Raw genomic sequence first — 19,792 nt, 5'->3', positions numbered from 1 at the left:
TGTCCCGGGCGCGACGGGGACCTGGTAGGGCGAGCCACCACCTCAGCATCACGCTGTCCCCCGGGCCACCCATTCCGTGGCGGACGGGGGATGGTTCCTTTTTGCCCACGGCCCGACCGGCTAGACTGAGCCTCCCCTTAAAGACCCGAGTGCCGCGAGTGCCGCTGTCCCTCCCGGGACGGTTAGCAGGCCAGGCGCCCTTCCAGGACGAGCACCTGGGGGCTCCGGGGGTGGGCCTTCTCCTGGGAAACCATTCCTTTACATCACATGCGCGGCAAAATTCCACCTTTTCCTTCTGTTTCTCAAAGTAGGCGGTGGAGACCGCCGGACTGGGGGCTGGAGGTCACGGCCCCTACCCCCTAGGTGCAGCCCTAAGGGTCCCATGGGACAGTGGTGCGCCGCCTCCACAGCTGGCATGAGGCCTGGGGAAGGGGCCGTCGCGGGAGAGCCGTGCTCTAACCCTTCTAACGCCGGGCTCCAAGTGGCCTGCCTCTCCCCTCTCCTTTCTGGCGCTGGCCAGGCCCGGGGACATATTCTTTGTGGGTTGTTATATTTAGATGTAAGAGAGGAACTTACTGTGGGTTCTTGAAAGGGAGAACACACTGGGTTAGGAAGATACGGGGGCTCTTCTGGAAGATTATTTCTAAAGGGGAGGGTGCACCCTTACCAACTCCAGAGTTCGGCATCTTTCTGAAGTCTGGAGGTTGCGGTTGGAGACAACGCGGCACATAATCACCTACTTGTAATTCAGCTGGTCAATGTTCTCATCTTCCTTCGTGGCGGTCTTGCAGGCATGGTTAAGGAAAACAATTGCTAGAAAGTACCAGGGCTGCGTTAGGTTCTGCGGGTACGTGGCGGAGAAAGACGGCCGGGTCATGGCTGATGGTGTGGCTGTGTGTGTGTGTGTGTGTGTGTGTGGCACTCCACGGCTCGTGGGATGTCTGGATCTGTACGATGTCTCACGTAACCGAGGCCGAGCGCAGTGCCGGAATGAGTAATTTTGTGGCCGTAGGAGGGCCACACGTGGGGTGTTCTCAGTCAGCAAACCTTCATATCCGGCCTCTGACACCAGGGACTGAAAGTCAGCCCTTCGGAGCCTCCTGCTAAGAGACAGAAGGCATGGCTTCTCAACCAGTCCCATCTTTGAAAATGCTGCTTTTCCCCTTGCGTTTCTGAACTTGGTGAAGTGCGTGGCTCTCCTGATTTGCTACCACGTGTGGGTAGTAGAAACTCCCGTTTCCTCCCACGTTGGCCCAATGATGTTCTCGGAACGCAGGCACCGCTTTTCCTGTCCCTGGGAACTAGGCCACTGACTTGGTCGTCTGGGATCTTTTCTGTCCTCCTAAAGATGCTTCGATACCTACAGTGTACGCGTGTGTTTTTATGATCGAGAAACGAGAATCAGAGCGTGCCGTCGTCTCGAAATGTGGGGGTTACCCTGCTGTGAAGCCCCTTTTTTTCTGCCAGGACTTTGTGCTGTGACACAGCCGGCTTGGCCACGGGGAGCCCTCAGGCCATCTGTGACGGAGCCGAGGGCCTGCTGGGGCTCACCCAGCCTTCTGTTCCCTCTCCTGTGGCTCTGTCCTCCTCCTCCTATGGGTTTGGAGCCACTTCTCACTCCTTGGGTCCTCGGCCCCCGTTTTCTGCCGAAATAATTAGTTGCCTCAGGAGATGCTCCGGAGCTTTCGGCGCTAACGGGAGGCGCAGTGACCTCTGCCCCGTTGTGGAGACTCCTGTATCTCGGTCACTGTCGTGTCAGCAGTGGGCACGCGGTCGCCTCTTGTTCTCTGTCCTTTTCCTTCTGATTTGGTGGAGTTGCCACCGTGTCTGTGGGAGGCCAGGCGGCAGGCCACCGGGTGTCTGTGACGAGACTGCCCACTGCACAGCGTGGCACCCAGGGGTGGCTCTGGCGTCTGCCCGGCACCGCGAGCGGGTGCCCGTCCTGCGTCAGTCTGCGAGGCCCTTCGGCCTGAAGACGTGACTCCCATCGCCCCGGTGTCCGTCCGCATGCGTTCCGGCATTCGGCCCCTGGTGACACTCTTGTCACCGTCCAGGTGAAGAACGCGAGGAGGGGCGGACGCTCCGGAAGAGCTGCCCCTCATATGGTGCATGGGGATCACATCCCCGGGCCGGCCAGCCCAGCCGTGTCTTACGAGCTGTGCCGCCAGGGACGGCGACCGCCACACCGCAGCCTCAGTTTCCTTCTTCGAACGTCCAAAAGGCAGATGCCGCCATGGGGACCAGATGTGCTGTGGCCCCGTCGTTCTGGAAAAGGATGGGAGGGACCCCACAGTTAGGGCTTCTTGGGCCCAGATGTCTCTTATTTGCATATGCCCTGGGTCCCCCCGGGGAGCTCACACCGTCATGCATGAGGGGGGCAACTGTGGCAGGAGTCCAGTCCTGTGCCCTCACTAAGAACAAGCAGAGAAGGGGGAGTCTGAACAGAAAGCAGAGGGTAAGCCCTCTTGTATCAAAACCTTGACGGATGAGCCTGGGGACCCAGGAGAGAGAGAGAGAGCGCAGAGGCAGACCCTGGGGCCTGTGCCCGGGCTCCTGGGTCCACCCCGCGTGCCTGGAGTGTGCCAGATCTGTGTTAACGTCTGAGGCTCACCTGCCCGGGAGAATGGCCCCTGGGAAAGCCGCCGGGTAGCAGGGAGCCTGCTCACAAGGGTTACTCACCGGGGGCTCCGAGCCTGGGCTGGAGCCGAGTGCCGGCATGGGGCGCGCGGGCTGTGTGTGAAGCCTTTTGCCGTGACCACCTCTAAAAGCCCCGCGGGGTCACCTCAGAAATCTGGGGCAAGGGGAAGTACTCATTAGCAAAAGAATTTCCTGGAGCGTTGAAATGGCCGGCCCCCTACTTCTTTCCTAAATTCTCATAAACGACAACAACAAAGTACTGCTTTCCAAGAAATTTTCCAAGCATCGGCAAAGGCTTGGCGTTTTAGCTCAGTTTAGAGGATGAACGAGTCGATTTCTCCGGGAGAACGTGCCTTTGAGAAATCTCACCCTGACTCTGACCAGGAGGAATTTCTCACTGTCTTCCTGTGCTTTTCTTGTTTGCCTGTACGGAGAGAGAGAGGGACGGACCCCAGACTTAGTGGAAATATTTTCCTTCACTTTTTTTCTTTTCCTTCTTTTTATAGTTTGTTTATCTTTCAAATTGCCATGTGTAGAGAAAGTGAATCACTAGCGTAGACAGCACATCTGGAATCCATCGGCCGACCCGGGCCGGCCCCTGTCCGCGGATGCACCTCCTTGGAACAGAGGGGTGGGGAGCCCCACTGATGTGACACGGTCTAACCTGGATGGCTCACGGTGGCACCACCTTCTAGAAGGCGTCTTAGTCCTTCTCAGCAAAGGGAAAAAGCGTTGGTGCTGAAATGCCTTGAGGCAGACTTGACCCCACCTTCGTGAGGATGCCGGGAAAACCGTAGGTAGTGATCTCTGTTGAGTCCGTCCCCTGGGCACTGGGCGTGGGCAGGACATCTGTTCACCGTGAGATGCACACACCTCCCTGCTCGGCACGGGTGAGCGGGAGGGGCGTGCGGGGGTCCCGGGGACATGGGCACAGCCCGTGGGACCGAGAGTCCTGCCGGTGGACATCAGCCCTCCGGAGCCTGGAAGTCGTCTGCAGCGAGCAGAGGTTCCTCCCCCGAGGGCCCACACCATGCAGCAGCTTCTGGAACAGGGCCGGTGCTCCGAGCCATACGAGACAAGAAGGCCCACCGCCACCTTCCTCAGCATCCTTTTTCGGCCGTTATTTCTGAGTTGTTCGGGGGAAATTAAGCAGTGATCAGATGCTTACAGTGAAAAGCCAGATGGCGGTCACTACCAGCCCCAGATGCTTATTTTTTTAAATAAAACAAAATGTGAGCATAATGTATAAATGTCACCCCCGTGGGGACTTCTCCAGCCAGCCAAGTGCCATTAGTCTCTACAGGGACCCCTGTATCAGAGCCCCTCCTAGACACCAACACGATGTCCAGAAATCCAAGGCACCGCACAGAAGCACAGACACAGACTCCTGAGGACGCCCCCTTCCAGCCCCAGCCTCGCATCTAAGGACGATGACATGCGGCAGCCATCCTGTGTCCACAGACAGGTGCAGCTGTCCTTGACAGGAGCAGGAATTATTGGATCTGAATGTACCTCCACGTAGGACGCTGCTGAGCATCACATCGGCACAAAGATGCCAGGCACAGTTCTATGCTGTGGGGCCCCATTTACGCAGAGGTTGGAAATAGACTATGGCCCTCGAGGGTATGAGAAGCTGGCCAGCGGGGTCCCCTTACCGGGAGGGGTGCTGGGGGTCCCCTTACCGGGAAGGGTGTTGGGAGGTCCCCTTACTGGGAGGACTGTTGGGGGTCCCCTTACCAGAAGGGGTGTTGGGGGTCCCCTTACCGGGAGGAGTGTTGGGGGTCCCCTTCTCTGCAGGGTAGGCCAGGCTGGCTTCCCAGGAGCTGGTGCCTGCCAGCCTGACACTTCCCAGAAGGGACGTTTCCGGCGGGCTGAGGCCCTGCCTGGCCCTGAGAAGTTGGGGGCAGGATGGGAGGGGATGCTTCCGGAAAACTCAGGTCCTGCCGCGCCCCTGAGACATGGAGGCAGAACTCCTCTGTGATGCTCTTGCCCACAAATAGCAGCCCTCAGATGCATCCCAAATCAGTCTGGCCTTTAGCCCAGCACGTAACCCTTGGGATGGAATCTACGTCCTAATGTTGAAAACCCAAAGAAAATGAGCTTTTAGTTCCAGAGAGAGCCAGATACCTTCCAGTTACACAAAAGGCGGAGAATAGCATTTAACAAAGGATGTTCTGAAAGAGTATGCTTTTTGAATGATGAATATTTCATCAAGGGAAATGATCAATCAAGCATTAGTGGGGAGATACATCCACCCTCAAGATGCATGGTTTCGGTGGCTCTCTGGCACGTCTTCCGTGTTTTCATTGTGGTCGGTTTACTGCTGGGTCCTGACTTTACCGCTCAGCTCAGTTCCTTCTGAACCCCGCATATGCGGGCAAGGGCACCCCTGCAGCCCTGCACCTGCGCGTCCTCTCTCTTTACCTCCAAGAGGTCCAACCCAGCAGGTTTGGAAGCTCCCTTCTGTCCACGCTGTCCGCGCAAGCCCGGGGGTGGGGAGCGTGCAGAGGCAGGACCGTGCGTGGCGTGGACTTCTCGCGGGGGAATCGGGCCGGAGACAAGCTGCAGCTGTGCCGAGGCTTAAGAACCTTCCCGATGTGGATGTTTGGAGCCCTGTCTCATCGATTCACGAGCAGTTCGCACACCTCGTCAGTGTAGGTAACACTCACACGCTTCTGCGGTTCAGGCCGTTGTGATGCTAGCTCACTCACCCGTGGTCGTGAGTCACGTGGACCACGGTGTACCATGGTCAGTTCCAGGGACGGAAACCCAGGGGAGGGCGCAGGTGTGAGGCAGACTGGACTGGGTGCCAGCGGACAGAGGGGGCAGCGGGCGGGCTGGTGTGGGGCCTGTGTGTGCCCACCGCGGGCGGGGACATCGCCGTTCTCAGGACGGACTTAGACGAAGGTCCGGTGCCAGGGGAGGCTGGTGGCAAAGCCGTCCACTGAGCTGACCCGTGCGCCTCCAGACACGCCTGTGCCTCCCAGAGGCCGGGCCCCCGGGGTTTCTGGAAGCAGCAGGGCATGGACGCTTCTGCATGCTGGGGAAGTCTGCAAAGAAGAAATGGCACTGCCTCTTTCTGTCTCAGAGAGCCCGACCCCCCGCTGACAGAGGGCAGGCTGACGGCACCCCGGGCCCTGAGCAGCGCCGGGGGCCGGGGAGCAGTGACCTGGAGGGTGCCCTGAGGGGACCCGCGGTTTCCTCTCTTTCTTCTCCGAGAGCGGCCACCAGCACTGCAGCCCTGGGTCCTTCCAGGACGAGCCCCTCTCAGGCCGTGTCGGTACCTGGCAGTGGAGCTCAGTGGCCGGACTCTGACTTAGGGCTCTGACCTGAATGTTCCAAAAGTCAAAGAAGTCACGGCCGGGGAGTCGGTGGGCTGTCTTAAGCTCACCTCATTGGATCTTAAGTAGATAGTTGCACGAATAATCGTCGTTTTAAAACCCGTGGGCCCCCTGAAAGCCACGTCTAGCTGTGATGGTGACGTCCCCGGAGGTGCTGAGTGTGGCCCCAGGTGAGGGTGGGAAGTGTCAGCTTGGGGGACGACTAAAATCCGGGGCCCTGGAGAGCCTGGAGCTTGGCTTCTCACCTTCACCGGTTGTCTAGTGCCCCCGGGGTGGGGGGTGGGGGGGCGTGGCTTCTGGCTCATGTGCATGCCTTCAGTTTGGGGGGTTCAGACAGTCTTATCTGAGCTCTGGATTTTCAGCCAAGTTCAAAGCCCAAGCACTGGTCCCTGCCTTCCCTTCCTTCACCCTGGGTGGACGTATAGGCCTGCGTCCCGTCTGCCCCCCCCCCCCACCACGTCCCGCCGCCCCCAGGGAAGGCCTCTGGTGGCCTCGTGGCCCTGTCTCAGGCCTCGCCTGCGGGCCATCTGGACCAGACTCTGTCCCCAGCCCTGGTACCCGGGACGCTGTCGCCCCACGTGGCTCCGGGCTCACCAGGGAGGCCTCAGGAGCTGGGTGGGCGTGCTCCTGGGCTCCATCCTGTGTTGTTGTTGTCCTGAGATGACCCGGTTTCTCTCCCGGTAACTGGGAATCATGGTTTAGCAGCTCCCGCCTGTGGATGAGGCTGGGTGGCCAGCATCCCACATGCCCGGAGAGTCCCCGATGGACGTTTATTTGGGTCTGTGTCATGTTGCAAGAGTGAACGACGGGCGCTCAGGCACCGAGTCTCCCTCCAGGTGGCTGCAGACGGCAAGTTGCTGCCCGTGGCCGCCTCTGCCTCCGGGGAGCCCCGGCCAGTCCCACGCTCCCGCGTTTTTGGTGCCTTCCTCCGACTCTGCCGCTGCCGCTGCTCCCCCCTTAATCGCTGGGCGCCGCCCCTCTTTTGTCTCCGCAGGCGCCTGCTCTCCATGCCCTGGCCGGGGTCCCGCCCGGGGCCACCTCCGAAGCCTGAGCCGGGTTGGTTTCTCTGGAAATGGACGTGCCCAGGGCGCCCTCTGGTGGCTCCCGGAGCTGAGCCTCGGTGAGTCCCGGCGGCGATGGCGGCCGCGGTCCTCGCGCCGCACCCCAGGCCCTCCCCCGGGAACGAGACCCTGCACCAGCACTACAACTACGTGGGCAAGCTGGAGGGCAGGCTGAAGGAGGCCCCCGAGGGCAGCACGCTGACCACCGTGCTGTTCCTGGTCATTTGCAGCTTCATCGTGCTGGAGAACCTCATGGTTTTGATCGCCATCTGGAGAAACAGTAAGTTCCACAACCGCATGTACTTCTTCATCGGCAACCTGGCCCTCTGTGACCTGCTGGCCGGCATCGCCTACAAGGTCAACATCCTGATGTCGGGCAAGCGGACGCTGAGCCTGTCCCCGACGGTCTGGTTCCTGCGGGAAGGAAGCATGTTTGTGGCCCTCGGGGCGTCCACCTGCAGCTTGCTGGCCATCGCCATCGAGCGGCACCTGACGATGATCAAGATGCGGCCGTACGACGCCAACAAGAAGCACCGCGTGTTTCTTCTGATCGGGATGTGCTGGCTCATCGCGCTCTCGCTGGGCGCCTTGCCCATCCTGGGCTGGAACTGTGTGCACGACCTCCCCGACTGTTCCACCATCCTGCCCCTCTACTCCAAGAAGTACATCGCGTTCTGTATCAGCATCTTCACGGCCATCCTGGTGGCCATCGTCATCCTGTACGCCCGCATCTACTTCCTGGTGAAGTCCAGCAGCCGCAGGGTGGCCAGCCCCCACAACTCGGAGCGCTCCATGGCCCTGCTGCGGACCGTGGTCATCGTGGTGAGCGTGTTCATCGCCTGCTGGTCCCCACTCTTCATCCTCTTCCTCGTCGACGTGGCCTGCAGGGTGAAGGAGTGCGCCGTCCTGTTCAAGGCCCAGTGGTTCATCATGCTGGCCGTGCTCAACTCCGCCATGAACCCCGTCATCTACACGCTGGCCAGCAAGGAGATGCGGCGGGCTTTCTTCCGGCTGGTCTGCACCTGCCTGGTCCGGGGCCGTGGCGCCCGCTCCTCGCCCACCCAGCCTGCCCTCGATCCCAGCAGAAGCAAGTCCAGCGGCAGCAACAACAGCAGCCCCTCGCCAAAGAGCAAGGAAGACCCTCCCCAGAGAGTCGCCTCACCCTGCATCACCGACGGAAACAAAACCCTGCAGAACGGGATTCTCTGCAAGTGAGAGCCCCTGCCTCCAGGAGCAGGGGAGGGGAGCCCCGCTCTGTGGCCACGGCCGTATCTGTTGCACGCCTCGCCCCTGGGAGTTCCAGGGAGGGGACTCGGGAAGTCCACTCGCCAGTGGCTTGCCCGGCGTGAACGTCACGTGAGGAGGGGGACCCAAGGACCCGCCAGCGTGTGTCACAGCAGACCGTGAGCTCTGTCCGTCTTGGCTCCAGTCTTCTGAATGCACCACGCTGCGACAGTGTCTGCCGCCTTCCCCTGAGCCCTCCTGGCTGCTCCCCGCGGGGCCTGGACAGGGAAGGTCGCGGGCCCCACAACGTGCAGGGTGTTTCTCAGAATGTCGTGACGATGTTTGGTAACTTCACTCTACACTGTGAGCGGAGCGGATGCCCGTGTGCTCGTCATTTCTGTGTCACGGAGCACTTGTGTCTCTTATGTCTGCCGTTGGTACGCGGCACCTGGGTATGTCGGTGAGTGGCAGTGTGTGACACAGTTAAATATCCGTAAGTGCAAGTGTGTCCTGATTGAACCACCAGGTGTAAGGATGTGGCTGGAAACTCGGTGGACACGGCAGTCCCGGGCTCCTCAGACCGACGCGAAGTCTTGTGTTCAGCAGGCTTTGAATGCCTGACTTCCCAGAGAGGGCTGGTTCCAGGCGGGTCTCAGATGTGTGGGTCTGAAGGATCCTGGGAGATCGGGCGATCTGGTGATCTCTGGGAGCCGTGTCCCTGTTCCTCTGGGGCTCCTGTGTCCCTGCACATCCAAACCCACGTTAACCAAGTTCCCTGATTGTTTGGGGTTCCCACAGATCACAGAAGAGCCAGGGGCTTCCAGGAGCCCATCCCCAGACCAACCAAGAAAGGGACCCACGAGGGAGCAGCAGAGGACAGATGCCCCCCCGCCCCCCCCCGGCCTGAAGCCGGAAGCAGTGGTCTGTTTAATGCAATGGAACGTTTGTACTGAATTAGGAGAGGTTTACAGGGCTGTGTTGAGTCTCTTTCTCTCTGATCAGAAAAGCTCGGAGGCGGCAGCCCCGTGTTGTCTCAGTGGCATAGCTGGGGAGGTCGGCGGTCTCCACCCTCCCCAAAGCTGACCCTGACAGTGACAGCCAGGAGCGTGTCCACATGTGCTCTCCAGGGAAACTGTAATCTGCCTTTGCAGCCTGGGCTGACCCTGCGTCCCTGATCGCCGGGTAAAGGGATTACTTAGGAGGGGTTTCCGTGCGCGCCCTCCCCAAGGACCCCACCCGCAGGACAAACGTGTGTGCATCTGTAGAGATCTCATAACCATAGAGCTGATGGCTTCTTGGTAAAAACAAAACGAGCAACCTTTAAAAGGACCCTTACTCGGGCGAGCCCACATCGCAGCCCCTGGGGTTTCTCAGGTTGGCTGGGAATTTCTGGCCGAGTCAAGACTCAGTCTCAACACGTTAACGATTTGCAAGAGAAGCTGGCTCCCCTGTGTCATCTGATGCACATTCCCCACACCGAGGAACGTTCCGGTGGGTCCTGGGTGGTTTTCATGTACTGACCAAAGACTATCCTCATTTTTGTTGCCGAGGAGAGAAATTGTACTTGTAAGGAGATGTCTTCGGTGGCATTTTTGGTGGCTTCTTTACATCACTGAAAAGGGGCTTCTTTCTGAACTCAGATAGCATTTCTAGAAAAGTGAAGCGTTGAGGTACTGGGTTGAGAAAACAAAGCCGCATTCCAGAGAGCTGGAGTGTTGGGCATCGGTGCTCGCCGGGTGACGACGTGACTTCAGGACCCGGTGCCCTGGCTCTGAGGGGCGATGTGGGGGGGGGGGGGCTCCTCTCTGGTGCTAATGTTAGTGACACTCGCTCTACAGTCCCGTTGAGAGAACACAGAACTTTCAAGCAGTCTGAATGAAAAATACGCCAAAAAAGGCACGGTGTTTGCTTGCTGTATGCAGAACGTGATCGAACATCAAGACCGGTGTGCACGGCCCTCGGCAGCTTGCAGGGGCGTGTTTAGGAGTTGAGACTACAGAGCTTGCGCTAGATCTCACTCGGTTAGTAACCTTCACGGTGTCCCATGTGTTTGTTAAAAAAAAAAACCCAAAAACCAAAAGCCTGCATATAAACTGGTCATTGGGGCGCCTGGGTGGCTCAGTCGGTTCAGCGTCCGACTTCGGCTCGGGTCGTGATCTCACAGTTCATGGGTTCGAGACCGGCATCAGGCTCTGTGCTGACAGTGCACAGAGATTCTCTCTCCCATTCTCTTTGCCTCTCCCCTCCCTGGCTCTGTCTCTCTCTCTCAAAATAAATAAATAAACTTAAAAAAAAATAAAAAATGAAAAAACAAACCTGTGGCTGGGGGTCAGCGTGGGGGCCCGTGTGCAGGGTGTCCACCTGGTTTCCCACCTGGGGCCACTGTCCCTCCAGGATGGAAACGGCTCTAGGAGCCCGTGCCCTCCCCCACCCAGTCCCCCCTGGGCAGCTGCCCTGGGTCAGGGCTTGGAGGCGGGTCAACCCTTAACCCTTCCTCGGGGAGAAAATCACAGGTCCTGGCAGAGCGTGGCCGACAGAGGGCGTCTGGTTCCACTCCGTTTGCAGCAGGAGAGAGTAGGTCAGAACCGGTCCTTCGCCCCGTGTCATTCCTGACGAAGGGCCACGTCTAGCGTGTGTGCGTGTGTGCGTGTGTGCACGTGTGCTTGTGCCTGTGTGTCTGCTCTGTGTTAGGCCCGCAGACGGCCTGACTGGGGATGTTCATGCTGATGTTGGTGGAGAAACCTCACTGCACAAGCGAGGACCACCGCGGCTCCCCTAGAGCGGACGCGGCCAGAGACCCCGTCAGGAAGGCCGACGCCAGACCCCGTGTGCACGCCACACCGTCAGGGGGGCGAGGCTGTGCAGGTGCTGCTGTTGGAAGAGGCACGCGCTCCCTTCGGAGAAGCTCCAGCCCCTCTGCCTCGCCAGGCGACGCAAGACCCCCGCCCACGGGAGAGGCTGGCCACGCAGCCCTCCGTTGCTCACACCTCGGTGACAGTCACTCCAACGGTGAGCTTCGCGGCAGGCGCTGCTCTCTGCCCCGTGACCTGTGCTGCCCAAGAGGCTGTCCTGGGGGTGGAACCAGGTGCACTTCATAGAAAACTCCTGACTGAATTAGCAAGTCCGGGCTCTTAAATTGTGTCTGTGAGGACAAAGCCTCACCACCCAAACGTTTTAGCGTCTAAGTCGAAATATCAAAGGGTTTGCTGCACAGAAGCGCACACACCTGTCTCCCGAAGATGAAGGCACATTTTCCCGTGACCAGTGAGCAGAAGGGCGCCATTGCCAACACGGCCGTGACACCCGGTGCCCCGGGCCACGGCGCTGACGCTCGGGGACGCCACGCGGCCCCTACGCCTGGCCGCCACAGATGCGGCCAGAAGCCACGTCGCTTCCTGGAGGAGGTTAGAAAGCTCGAGGCTGGTTTGAGAATGCCACTCCGCAGAACCCAAACGGGATGCTGTCCCAGCATCAAAGCAGAAAGTGGCTCATCGGCGACACGCCCAGGCAGAGACTTTCACGGCAATTCTTTCTTGTTCCGCAAAAGTCAATGGAAAACAAAACACAGGATTCTCAAGTGATATTTATCAATATATATAATTTCCCATCCAAATGCTTTTTAAAAAGTAATAAATATCTTCTTATTACACATTGAATTTACACGGAGTTCTTTCCTAATCCTTGGACTTTTAACATCCCATGTTTAATTCTTGTTTAATTCTCAGTGCAAAGAAACATTCACATACTTAAAGTTTTTACAATATTTATTCTGGAACAAGTTTTATTCAAAAGGCAAATGAACACAGAACATTGCACTCGCAGCTGACACACAGTCATTACAGAGAAAGGTAACTCAGCGTTCAAAGACAGAGATGCCCACGTATTCCTGCTTTGTTGACCACTGCTGGATTTGGTCGGGTAGACAATTTGGTTGTGGTAAGGATGCCCCGGGTGCGTGGGACACTCAGGACCACGCCTGCACTCTCCGTGTGCACGCTTTGCTACTACAGCGTCTCAAGGTGAAGCAACGACACAGAAATGTAACCTTGTACGAGGTTTCGTGCCTGGCACTTTCTTCCGTGAGAATGGTTCTCCCAGCTCGGGGAGGAGCCCCGGAGAGTCATTTATTCAGGACATCTGGGGAGGCAGGGGGCCTGAGGGGTGCAGCCCCCAGTCCCCAGCGCCCATGCCAACACCAGCCGTGGGGCATGCATGAGAAGGGTGCCCCGCAGGCTCTGAATGTCCCCTGTGACCCTCCCGCCCCACCCGCCCCCAGCTCGCACAGCCTTCAGACCCCCGGGCCCACCCGGGAGCCCCAGCCTCCACTGTCCTGTTGAACCTGGCCACGCCGGCCATCAGGCCCGTCTGACCCTCGTGCCCCGGGTGTGTAAGTTTCCTACCGGATGACAGATTCCCGTCTCTCCCGGGAGCCCAGCACAGAGCCTGCCGCACAGGAACCTGTGCACAGACGGGGCCAAGACGAATGCCCGCCAGCTGTGGGGTGCACAGCTGTGCCCAGGCAGACCGCTCGCACCCCAGCACACCTGGTGCGGACAGCTTTTCCGCACCTGTCCCTTCCTGCCCGTCGTCTCTGACCTCGGGAAGACACTGCCGGACGCGAGCAGCGCATGAGACTGGACTTGCTCGTCCCCGAATGCTGCTTCTTCCCTTCAGCCTCCTGCGCTGTCTCCCTCCTTCCTTGTCTTCCCTGCTGGCCTCCCTTCCCTCCTGCCCCTCGGTCACTTCCACAGTGCCCACCCCGCCCCCCTGTCTGTTCGTGCTCCCCCTTGCACTTGGGTCCCACCTCCGGCGGCATCCAGGACGCTCCTCCACGAGTCTGCAGAGGCCAGGACCTGTCAGCCCCCAAACTCTTCACGTCTGCTTAACTTCCTGCCTGTCCTTGTGGCTTAAAATACCAGAGCCCGGGGAGGGTAGGCCGAGGTGCCCGTTCCACCGCCCGCCCGCGCACGCACACACACAGGTGTGCGTCCGCCGTGATCGGCGCAGGTACGTGCGCACGCGCAACTGACGTTCAGAGTCCTCGTACAAAATCGCAGTTTTTCTAGCTGCTATAAAATGTGCCAGTTTTAAAACTGTGCATTTGTTGCTTGCAAACTTATAAATATTTATAAGCCCCATTATAAATAAATTGTGGCTGGCAGACGGCACTGTGTCGGCCACCAGCAGCGATTGCTCGAGTTCTCGATGCTTATCAATCCTCCACTTTTAAAACTCAGAGCACGGGCTCTGGGATCTAGAACACGAAGCGGTAGGAAAACCTACTGGTAAACTGGAGGGGAGCCCTCCGTAGGGGAGGGCTGGCAGCTCACACCCGACGGTGGTCCACACTCCCTGTTTACCAGAAATACACATTCCTGGGCCCGCGCAGCCCTCCTGGGGTGGGGCCTGGGGCCTCCTCGCTGCCCCTCGTCTCCAGATCTGCTTGGCCCCGAGGACTGTGTCTCCGCCTGGGATTCCCCGCCCGGGGAGCGTGCACAGGGCCCGCTTTCCGCCTGCGCCCGGCTGGCAGCTAAGCCCAGCTGGGTACGTGCTGAGTTGTGTCCACCCTGCCTCCTGCCGCCCCTCACTCTGCCACACCACGGTGACTGGGCCGATCGTGCCCTCCTCCTCCTCCTCCTCCTCGACTTCCTTCCCTTCCCCACCCCTGGGGCATCGCCGGGAGAAACGACAGCCAGTCAGACCCTCTCGGGGTCTGCGGCTGAAGGGCCCCCAACAGAAACACCTCCTCGTCCCGGAAGGGGCACGAATGCACACCCAAGCGGGAAGAGCTGTTTGCCATTTTCCATGGGGGGCTGAGCGTTACACACACTGTCAAGGACCCTCATGAGTCCTGCGCTCTGTCCTACGTTCAGCCACCGACTGTCCCCGCGCTGCGGCAAGTCCCCTGGCCCTAGCAACCAGTGTGAGGCCTCGTGGCTCTGGGGCGCCGCCGGGGGGCCTGGGACCTCGTGGGAACTGCCTCCACCCCGTGACCGATTCCCGGAAATAAGGACCAGGGCCTCAGGTTTCAGGTGTCACTTATGAGAAGGACGCCTCCCCCCACCCCCACCAGGCATCTGACGCCACCTGAAAGGAACTGTCCGTCTCAGGAGCCCAGGACGGGCAGGGCCAGCAGACACGCGGCCACAGTGTCCGAGCACAGGGCCCTTTCAGGGGCCGCTCTAACTGCCGCCCTGCCCCTCCACCCGCCTCCCGCTGCTGCCCCTCCTTGGAAGTCAGGCCTCCCTCTTCCTCTGCAGGCGGCTTGTCACTTTCTGTCTTCCCTGGAAATTACCCCGGTGCCTTCCTCCCTGCGAGACCCTCAGGACACTGTATGTCCTGCAGCTGGGCCTCTGTCCATCCTTCCACCCCAACAGCCAAGACAGTGATAAGCAATCCTTGTTCAAACGAAACGGGGGGCAGCAGAGTGGCCAGCGGGTCCTTGGGCCGTTGAGTATAGGAGCCCGGGAGTGGTGGCCCGGGCACAGGGGCGGGTCGGGAGATGCTCGCATGCGTCAGCCATCAGTCCGCTGAGCGCCCAGGGCCTCAAGCATCAGAGCTCCCTGTGGGCGCTCAGAGGGACAAACGAGGATGTCATTTGAAAGTACCGCTGATTCACACACGGAGGTGTTGGGGGGGGGGGGTCTCCAGGGCTGCCGCACCGGTGCGGCATCGGAGGCCCGCCGGGCCTGCCTTGTACACCCAGCACAGCCGGGGGCAGGGGCCCAGCAGGGGGGCGCAGGCCCGGTGCCACCATGCACCCCGGGGGCGGCCAGGCACAGTGCACAGAGAACATACTCGGGGTGCAGAGACCCTGGGACACACAGCCCTGCCCTGGCAGAGGTGCAGGCTGGGAACTGGGCGACGGGGGACCCAGGCTGGCCCGGGGAATCCTGAGTCCCAGGCACGGCAGAACCCGGTAACACCAACGGAGCAGGACAGCTCGGCCGGCTGCCCGCCCACCGCGTGGCTTTGAAGGTGAGTACCCACCCCGCCTCAGTTTCCCCGCCTGTGAATGAGGCCCTTCACACGGCCTTGAAGGGGAGCTGAGATGACCCTGCGGAGCCCCAACATGCTTCACAGGGGAGGGCCAAGGAAGAGAGACTCGAAGGCACCCCTGGGTCTCCAGGTTGCTCCGGTGGCTACAAAGGGGCACGATTTCCCACTGGCACTGTTCCTTTGTAAGCAAACCCTGGAATCTGAGCTTAAAAATACATGTTTTGAATTAATATTGAAACAAGAATTTGATCTCCCGCCAATACTTCTAATTTTCTAAATTGATTCTCATGCAAAGAAAACATGATATATATATATATATATATATATATATATATATAAACATATATATATATATTGCTTATCACCACTGAGACAGACATTGACTTCACAGAGAGCTCCCGCACCTGCAGATTACCATCTGTCACATCCTCAAGAGGGAAAAGAAAGCAGGTCACGTGTTCAGGGCTTCGGGGTCCCCAACCAGCCCTTCCTACTTTGCCCTGAAACATTAGCATTTGGGAGGTGCCCTTAACACGACACAGCGGGGCACTAAAAGGTCAGTTTACCCATCTTTATATGTGTGGACGCTCCCACACTGGGGTGGGACCTCTGGTACGTCTGCAGGGCTGCAGCCTCTGGGGTACGGGGCACAGGGCGGTTCCCACCCCCGCCCCGTCTGCGTCGTCACAGGGCAGGAGCCTGAACATTGCCACCCCAACCCCGTTCAGCTCCCACTGCTTCCGAGTGACCTGGGGCAGAGTATCTGCACCGTGACTGAAACCAGAACTGTTCTTGCCAGGAAGAGGCGGATGGTCCTACGTTAGTTCCAATCCACGGCAGAACATTCTAGAAGACTGAAGCCACCGTCATCTTGGATCCACTGGACCCTCAAGGGACAAAAACTCCTAAGAAGCCCCACACACATCTGTGGAGCTGCCCGACTCCCCCGTCACCCACAAGCTTCACCCCATCTTCCATCCTGGACACACACACCCCAAGAACAGAAATGGGGTTCATTTAGCATTAGAACTTCACAGATTCACTCAACAGAATTTTTTAAATCCACCCTTAACTCCTCACTCTTGAAGCATCGAATTTATTACCGTCCCACTCTAAGCGCGCGGAAAGTCCTTCTGTTGCTCCGACCCAGGGGTGCCTTGCACCGTGGGGCCGCACAGGACAGGGGCCTGTGCCGTGGCACCAATTAGAAGGTGCCAGCCGACGAATGGATCCTTCTATCTTTTAAAAGACAGCATCTGTTAAAATCACATGGTAATGTCAACACGGGCGTTTTTTAAAAGTTACAGGCACTGTTGACCTCCCGACACCGAATGACCCCGTAAGAAATCCCAGTACTCCAGCTCAAAGGAAGGGGTCAAGACAGAGCTCTGTGGGGCACGGGCCCTTTCCACGGAGCAACTGGGAAATCTGCTGCAGAGACAACCAGCCACCTAACCCACCGACCACTCGAGAAGCAGGAAACCTCCGACCGATCCCACGGGCCCGAGTCACCAACCTCAGGCAAACGTGGGGCAAGAGCCACGGCCGCGCACACGTCTCCGGGACGGAGCACGCGTGTCAGATCTGCCTTCGACACAGCTCGTACCGGTGCATTTTTCGCTGTCGGATTCAGGGCAGGGACGGTTTTCTAGCAGCTACCGCGGCGGCCTGCCATCATTGGATTGGCTGGAAGGACACAGAAGCCAAGACTTCGCCCCAGCCAGCCCCCCGCCCCCCCCCCCACAGTAACACAGATGGGAGCAATGGAAGAGTTTGCCAGTGAAGATGTTGGTCACTGAGGCTCCTTTGGTGCCACATCTGGCAGTAAGATCTTTGAGAACCCTGGACAACTGAGGTCAAGGGGGACGGGATTCCCATGCTCAGGCACCACCGACACGGCCGGGTTGACAGTTCGGCGGCACCAGGTGTCAGGTGCGAGAGCCGGGAGCTCACGGTGCAGTGCAGACGACCGGGGGGGCGGGGGGGGCGTCATGGCGGAGGGAGGGGGCGCCAACACCCCGCGGGGCGGCCCCCGGGACCAGAGCTAGGCCCTTTCGGGTGGCAGCCTGCCTTCTTCTGCGCCGACTCCGTATTTTTTACTCCATATTTTTAGAACCCTCCTGCCTGCTTCTAGTCCCCGTGTTGTGCTTATCGGGTAAGATTGCAGGCCACACCTTCCTAGGGGAATTTCTCAGGAGAATGGGTCAGTTGAATTAAATTTTTTGCCCGGACAACTAGAGTCAAACTTTTTTTCCATTAAAAACATACAGCACAGAACGTTAGTCTTACATCTTTCTTAGTCTTAAAAAATATAAATATAGAGGGCTAATTTGTACAGGATGTATAGGTATGTACACCTTTAATATGCACACGAGAAAATCAGGACAAGTTTATGAAACTTGCACTTTTCGGACACCTTCCTCCTGGGGCATTTGGACAAGGCTCTGAGCCTGTGGGCGGCTGCCCGAGTTTCCATAGCCCCCGTACCCATTTCCCGGGAAGAACCAGGTCTCCTGACCATCAGTGCAGGGTCAGGACGGGGTGGCCGGCCGGTCACAGGGGCTTCTCCACTGGCTGCTGGAGACAGAGCTCACTTCCAGCAGAGACGATGGGCAGGCTGTTCTCCAGGTGGTGGTTGATGAGGTGGCTGATGCTGTCAAAGACCTTGTCCTTCGTCCGGACCTGGGAGGGACACAGAGGGCAGGATGCATGACCCACGGGCAGAGAAAAGAGAACGCACGTGCTTGGAGCCAGCCCCAGACCACGGGAACCGGAGCGGCGACCTCCCCGGGGCCCCCGCACTCTCTCAGAGACACGTCTGCGAAGTCCCCAGTGGTCGTCACTGGCCGGTCATTCAGCCTGTCACCTGCCATGTGTCTTCAGCAACCACCCTGCCCTCTGCTGCCAACCTTTTCTCTCTCGCTCTTCTCCTGCCCTCGAAAGACCCATCTGGCCGTCCTGCACTCGCACCCAGAGGGGGTCCACGTAGCCCTTCCGTTTCCCGCACTGGGGGCGAGCCTGTCTGGGACGCAGGGGCGGCGCAGCACGCTCCTGGTTTCTTGGTGCAATGCCCGCCTGCCAGCCTCCGAGCAAGTGAACCCTGGGGGTGGGGTGGGGGTGTGGGGAGGGTCACCACTTTCCGCTGCTCACCGGGCCTGCACCTTGGTCCCTGGGCTGCTACACTCCCAGTGTAGACCACACTTGAAGAAGGCAGAGGACGCCTAGCCAGGAACAGTCTCCGGCTGCTGTGGACCCAGCCCCCATGGCCTCCTTTGAGGGGATGGGAGACAGGTCAGGGAGCAGGTGCCTGGCTACACCTGATGGCCCTCCAGCCCTTAGATGGTCCTCATGATGGCTCTTGGATACCCTGGGTGTCTGACCTCTCTCTCCAGCCTTATTTCTGGGGACCCCCCCTTCCCTGGGCCACAGCTCTCCCCCACCTGTCTCTCAGGGACTCTGAGGGCACATCTAGTTTCTTCCTCCTTACCTGTCCCTGTATTCTCTCCTTTCCTCTAATCCCATCCTCACCCCTGATGTGGCCACTCTTGTCTCTCCCTTCCACCAACCTACCAATGGGATGTCCTATTCTGAGCCTTCAGCCTTGATCTCATTCCCATCCCAAATCTATAGTCCAGGTGTGCCCATTAAAGCCCCCCCACCCCGCCCACCGGCCATCTGCTCTAGGATCTACAAGATAGCAGCCACAGGCAACAGTAGAAACCTAGAAATGAGGGTGCTCTGTTCTCCTGGGGTCCCACACTGAGGTAGGCCCCCTTCCCCACAGGTGTCTGTAAGCATGGAGGGACAGGGACCCACTGGGCCACGGGGTTCCTGACCCTTGGGCACTGAGCCTCACCAAGGATGTGACCCAATGGGCACATTAGGAAAGGAATCTTTTTGCAAGAAATTTTGGCATCTTTTCATCAAGGCTGTTTAATCCTCCTGAGTTCTGTAGAATCCCCACCCCAGAAAGACCCTGAGGTGACACGGGCAGGCCCCTTTCTGGGAGGTGAGGGGCACCCAGGACTCAGCCTGAGACTACTGTTGGCTGCTGCCTTGACGCTGACTTCTTCTTCCCACTTCTTAGTGATGAACACTCATCGAAGTTCTGGGGCAGCAGGGGTGAATGAAAGAGGGTTTATGACAGGGCAGTGTCTGGGATAGCAGTCTTAGCATGGACTCACGTCCAAATCACCAGACAGTGTTCAGTAACCCCGTGCCCAGGCCAACCCCACCAGGAGCTTGGGGTGGGGCTTGGCCAACCGGCATGTCGCTCGATCCCCTCCCCACCATGATTCCAACATATTGCCCAAGCTGCCCCCTGGTGGGCATCTTTGGGGTATGAAGGCTGGGCCACAATGAACACACACATACAAACAAAACCATGAAGAGTTATATGATATAAATTTACTGCCTAAATAGGCCAGTTCACTCCATTCACATCAATGCTTGCTGAAACTCCAGTCTGGCTTCTTCCCAGAGAACCTGCAGTCCACAGAGCTATCTGTATGGACCCACTTGCTATGTGGG

General features: G+C 58.7%; 2 protein-coding genes across 2 annotated transcripts in view; one reads left to right on the top strand and one right to left on the bottom strand.

Annotated features, from left to right (window-relative positions):
* Positions 1–6,985: 6,985 nt before the first annotated feature.
* S1PR3 (sphingosine-1-phosphate receptor 3) lies at positions 6,986–10,350 on the top strand. Its single transcript, XM_040449551.1, has one exon. The coding sequence runs from the start codon at positions 7,115–7,117 to the stop codon at positions 8,252–8,254; it is 1,140 nt and encodes a 379-aa protein (XP_040305485.1). The 5' UTR covers positions 6,986–7,114; the 3' UTR covers positions 8,255–10,350.
* Positions 10,351–16,057: 5,707 nt separating this feature from the next.
* The window catches only part of SHC3 (SHC adaptor protein 3), a 94,903-nt gene continuing 91,168 nt past the window's right edge, over positions 16,058–19,792 (bottom strand). The window contains exon 16 of the mRNA XM_040449263.1: positions 16,058–17,944. Within this exon, the coding sequence (XP_040305197.1) occupies positions 17,816–17,944 (129 nt within the window). The 3' untranslated portion in view covers positions 16,058–17,815. The remainder of the gene's footprint in view (positions 17,945–19,792) is intronic.

The sequence above is a fragment of the Herpailurus yagouaroundi genome, unplaced genomic scaffold (genome assembly GCF_014898765.1).
Source record: "Herpailurus yagouaroundi ecotype Mexico unplaced genomic scaffold, PumYag 199, whole genome shotgun sequence".
NCBI lineage: Eukaryota > Metazoa > Chordata > Mammalia > Carnivora > Felidae > Herpailurus > Herpailurus yagouaroundi.
This window is presented reverse-complemented; position numbering and strand designations above follow the sequence as displayed.

Coding starts and splice junctions, on each gene's coding strand:
- S1PR3 (XM_040449551.1), top strand. CDS start 7,115: ATGGCGGCCGCGGTCCTCGCGCCGCACCCCAGGCCCTCCCCCGGGAAC.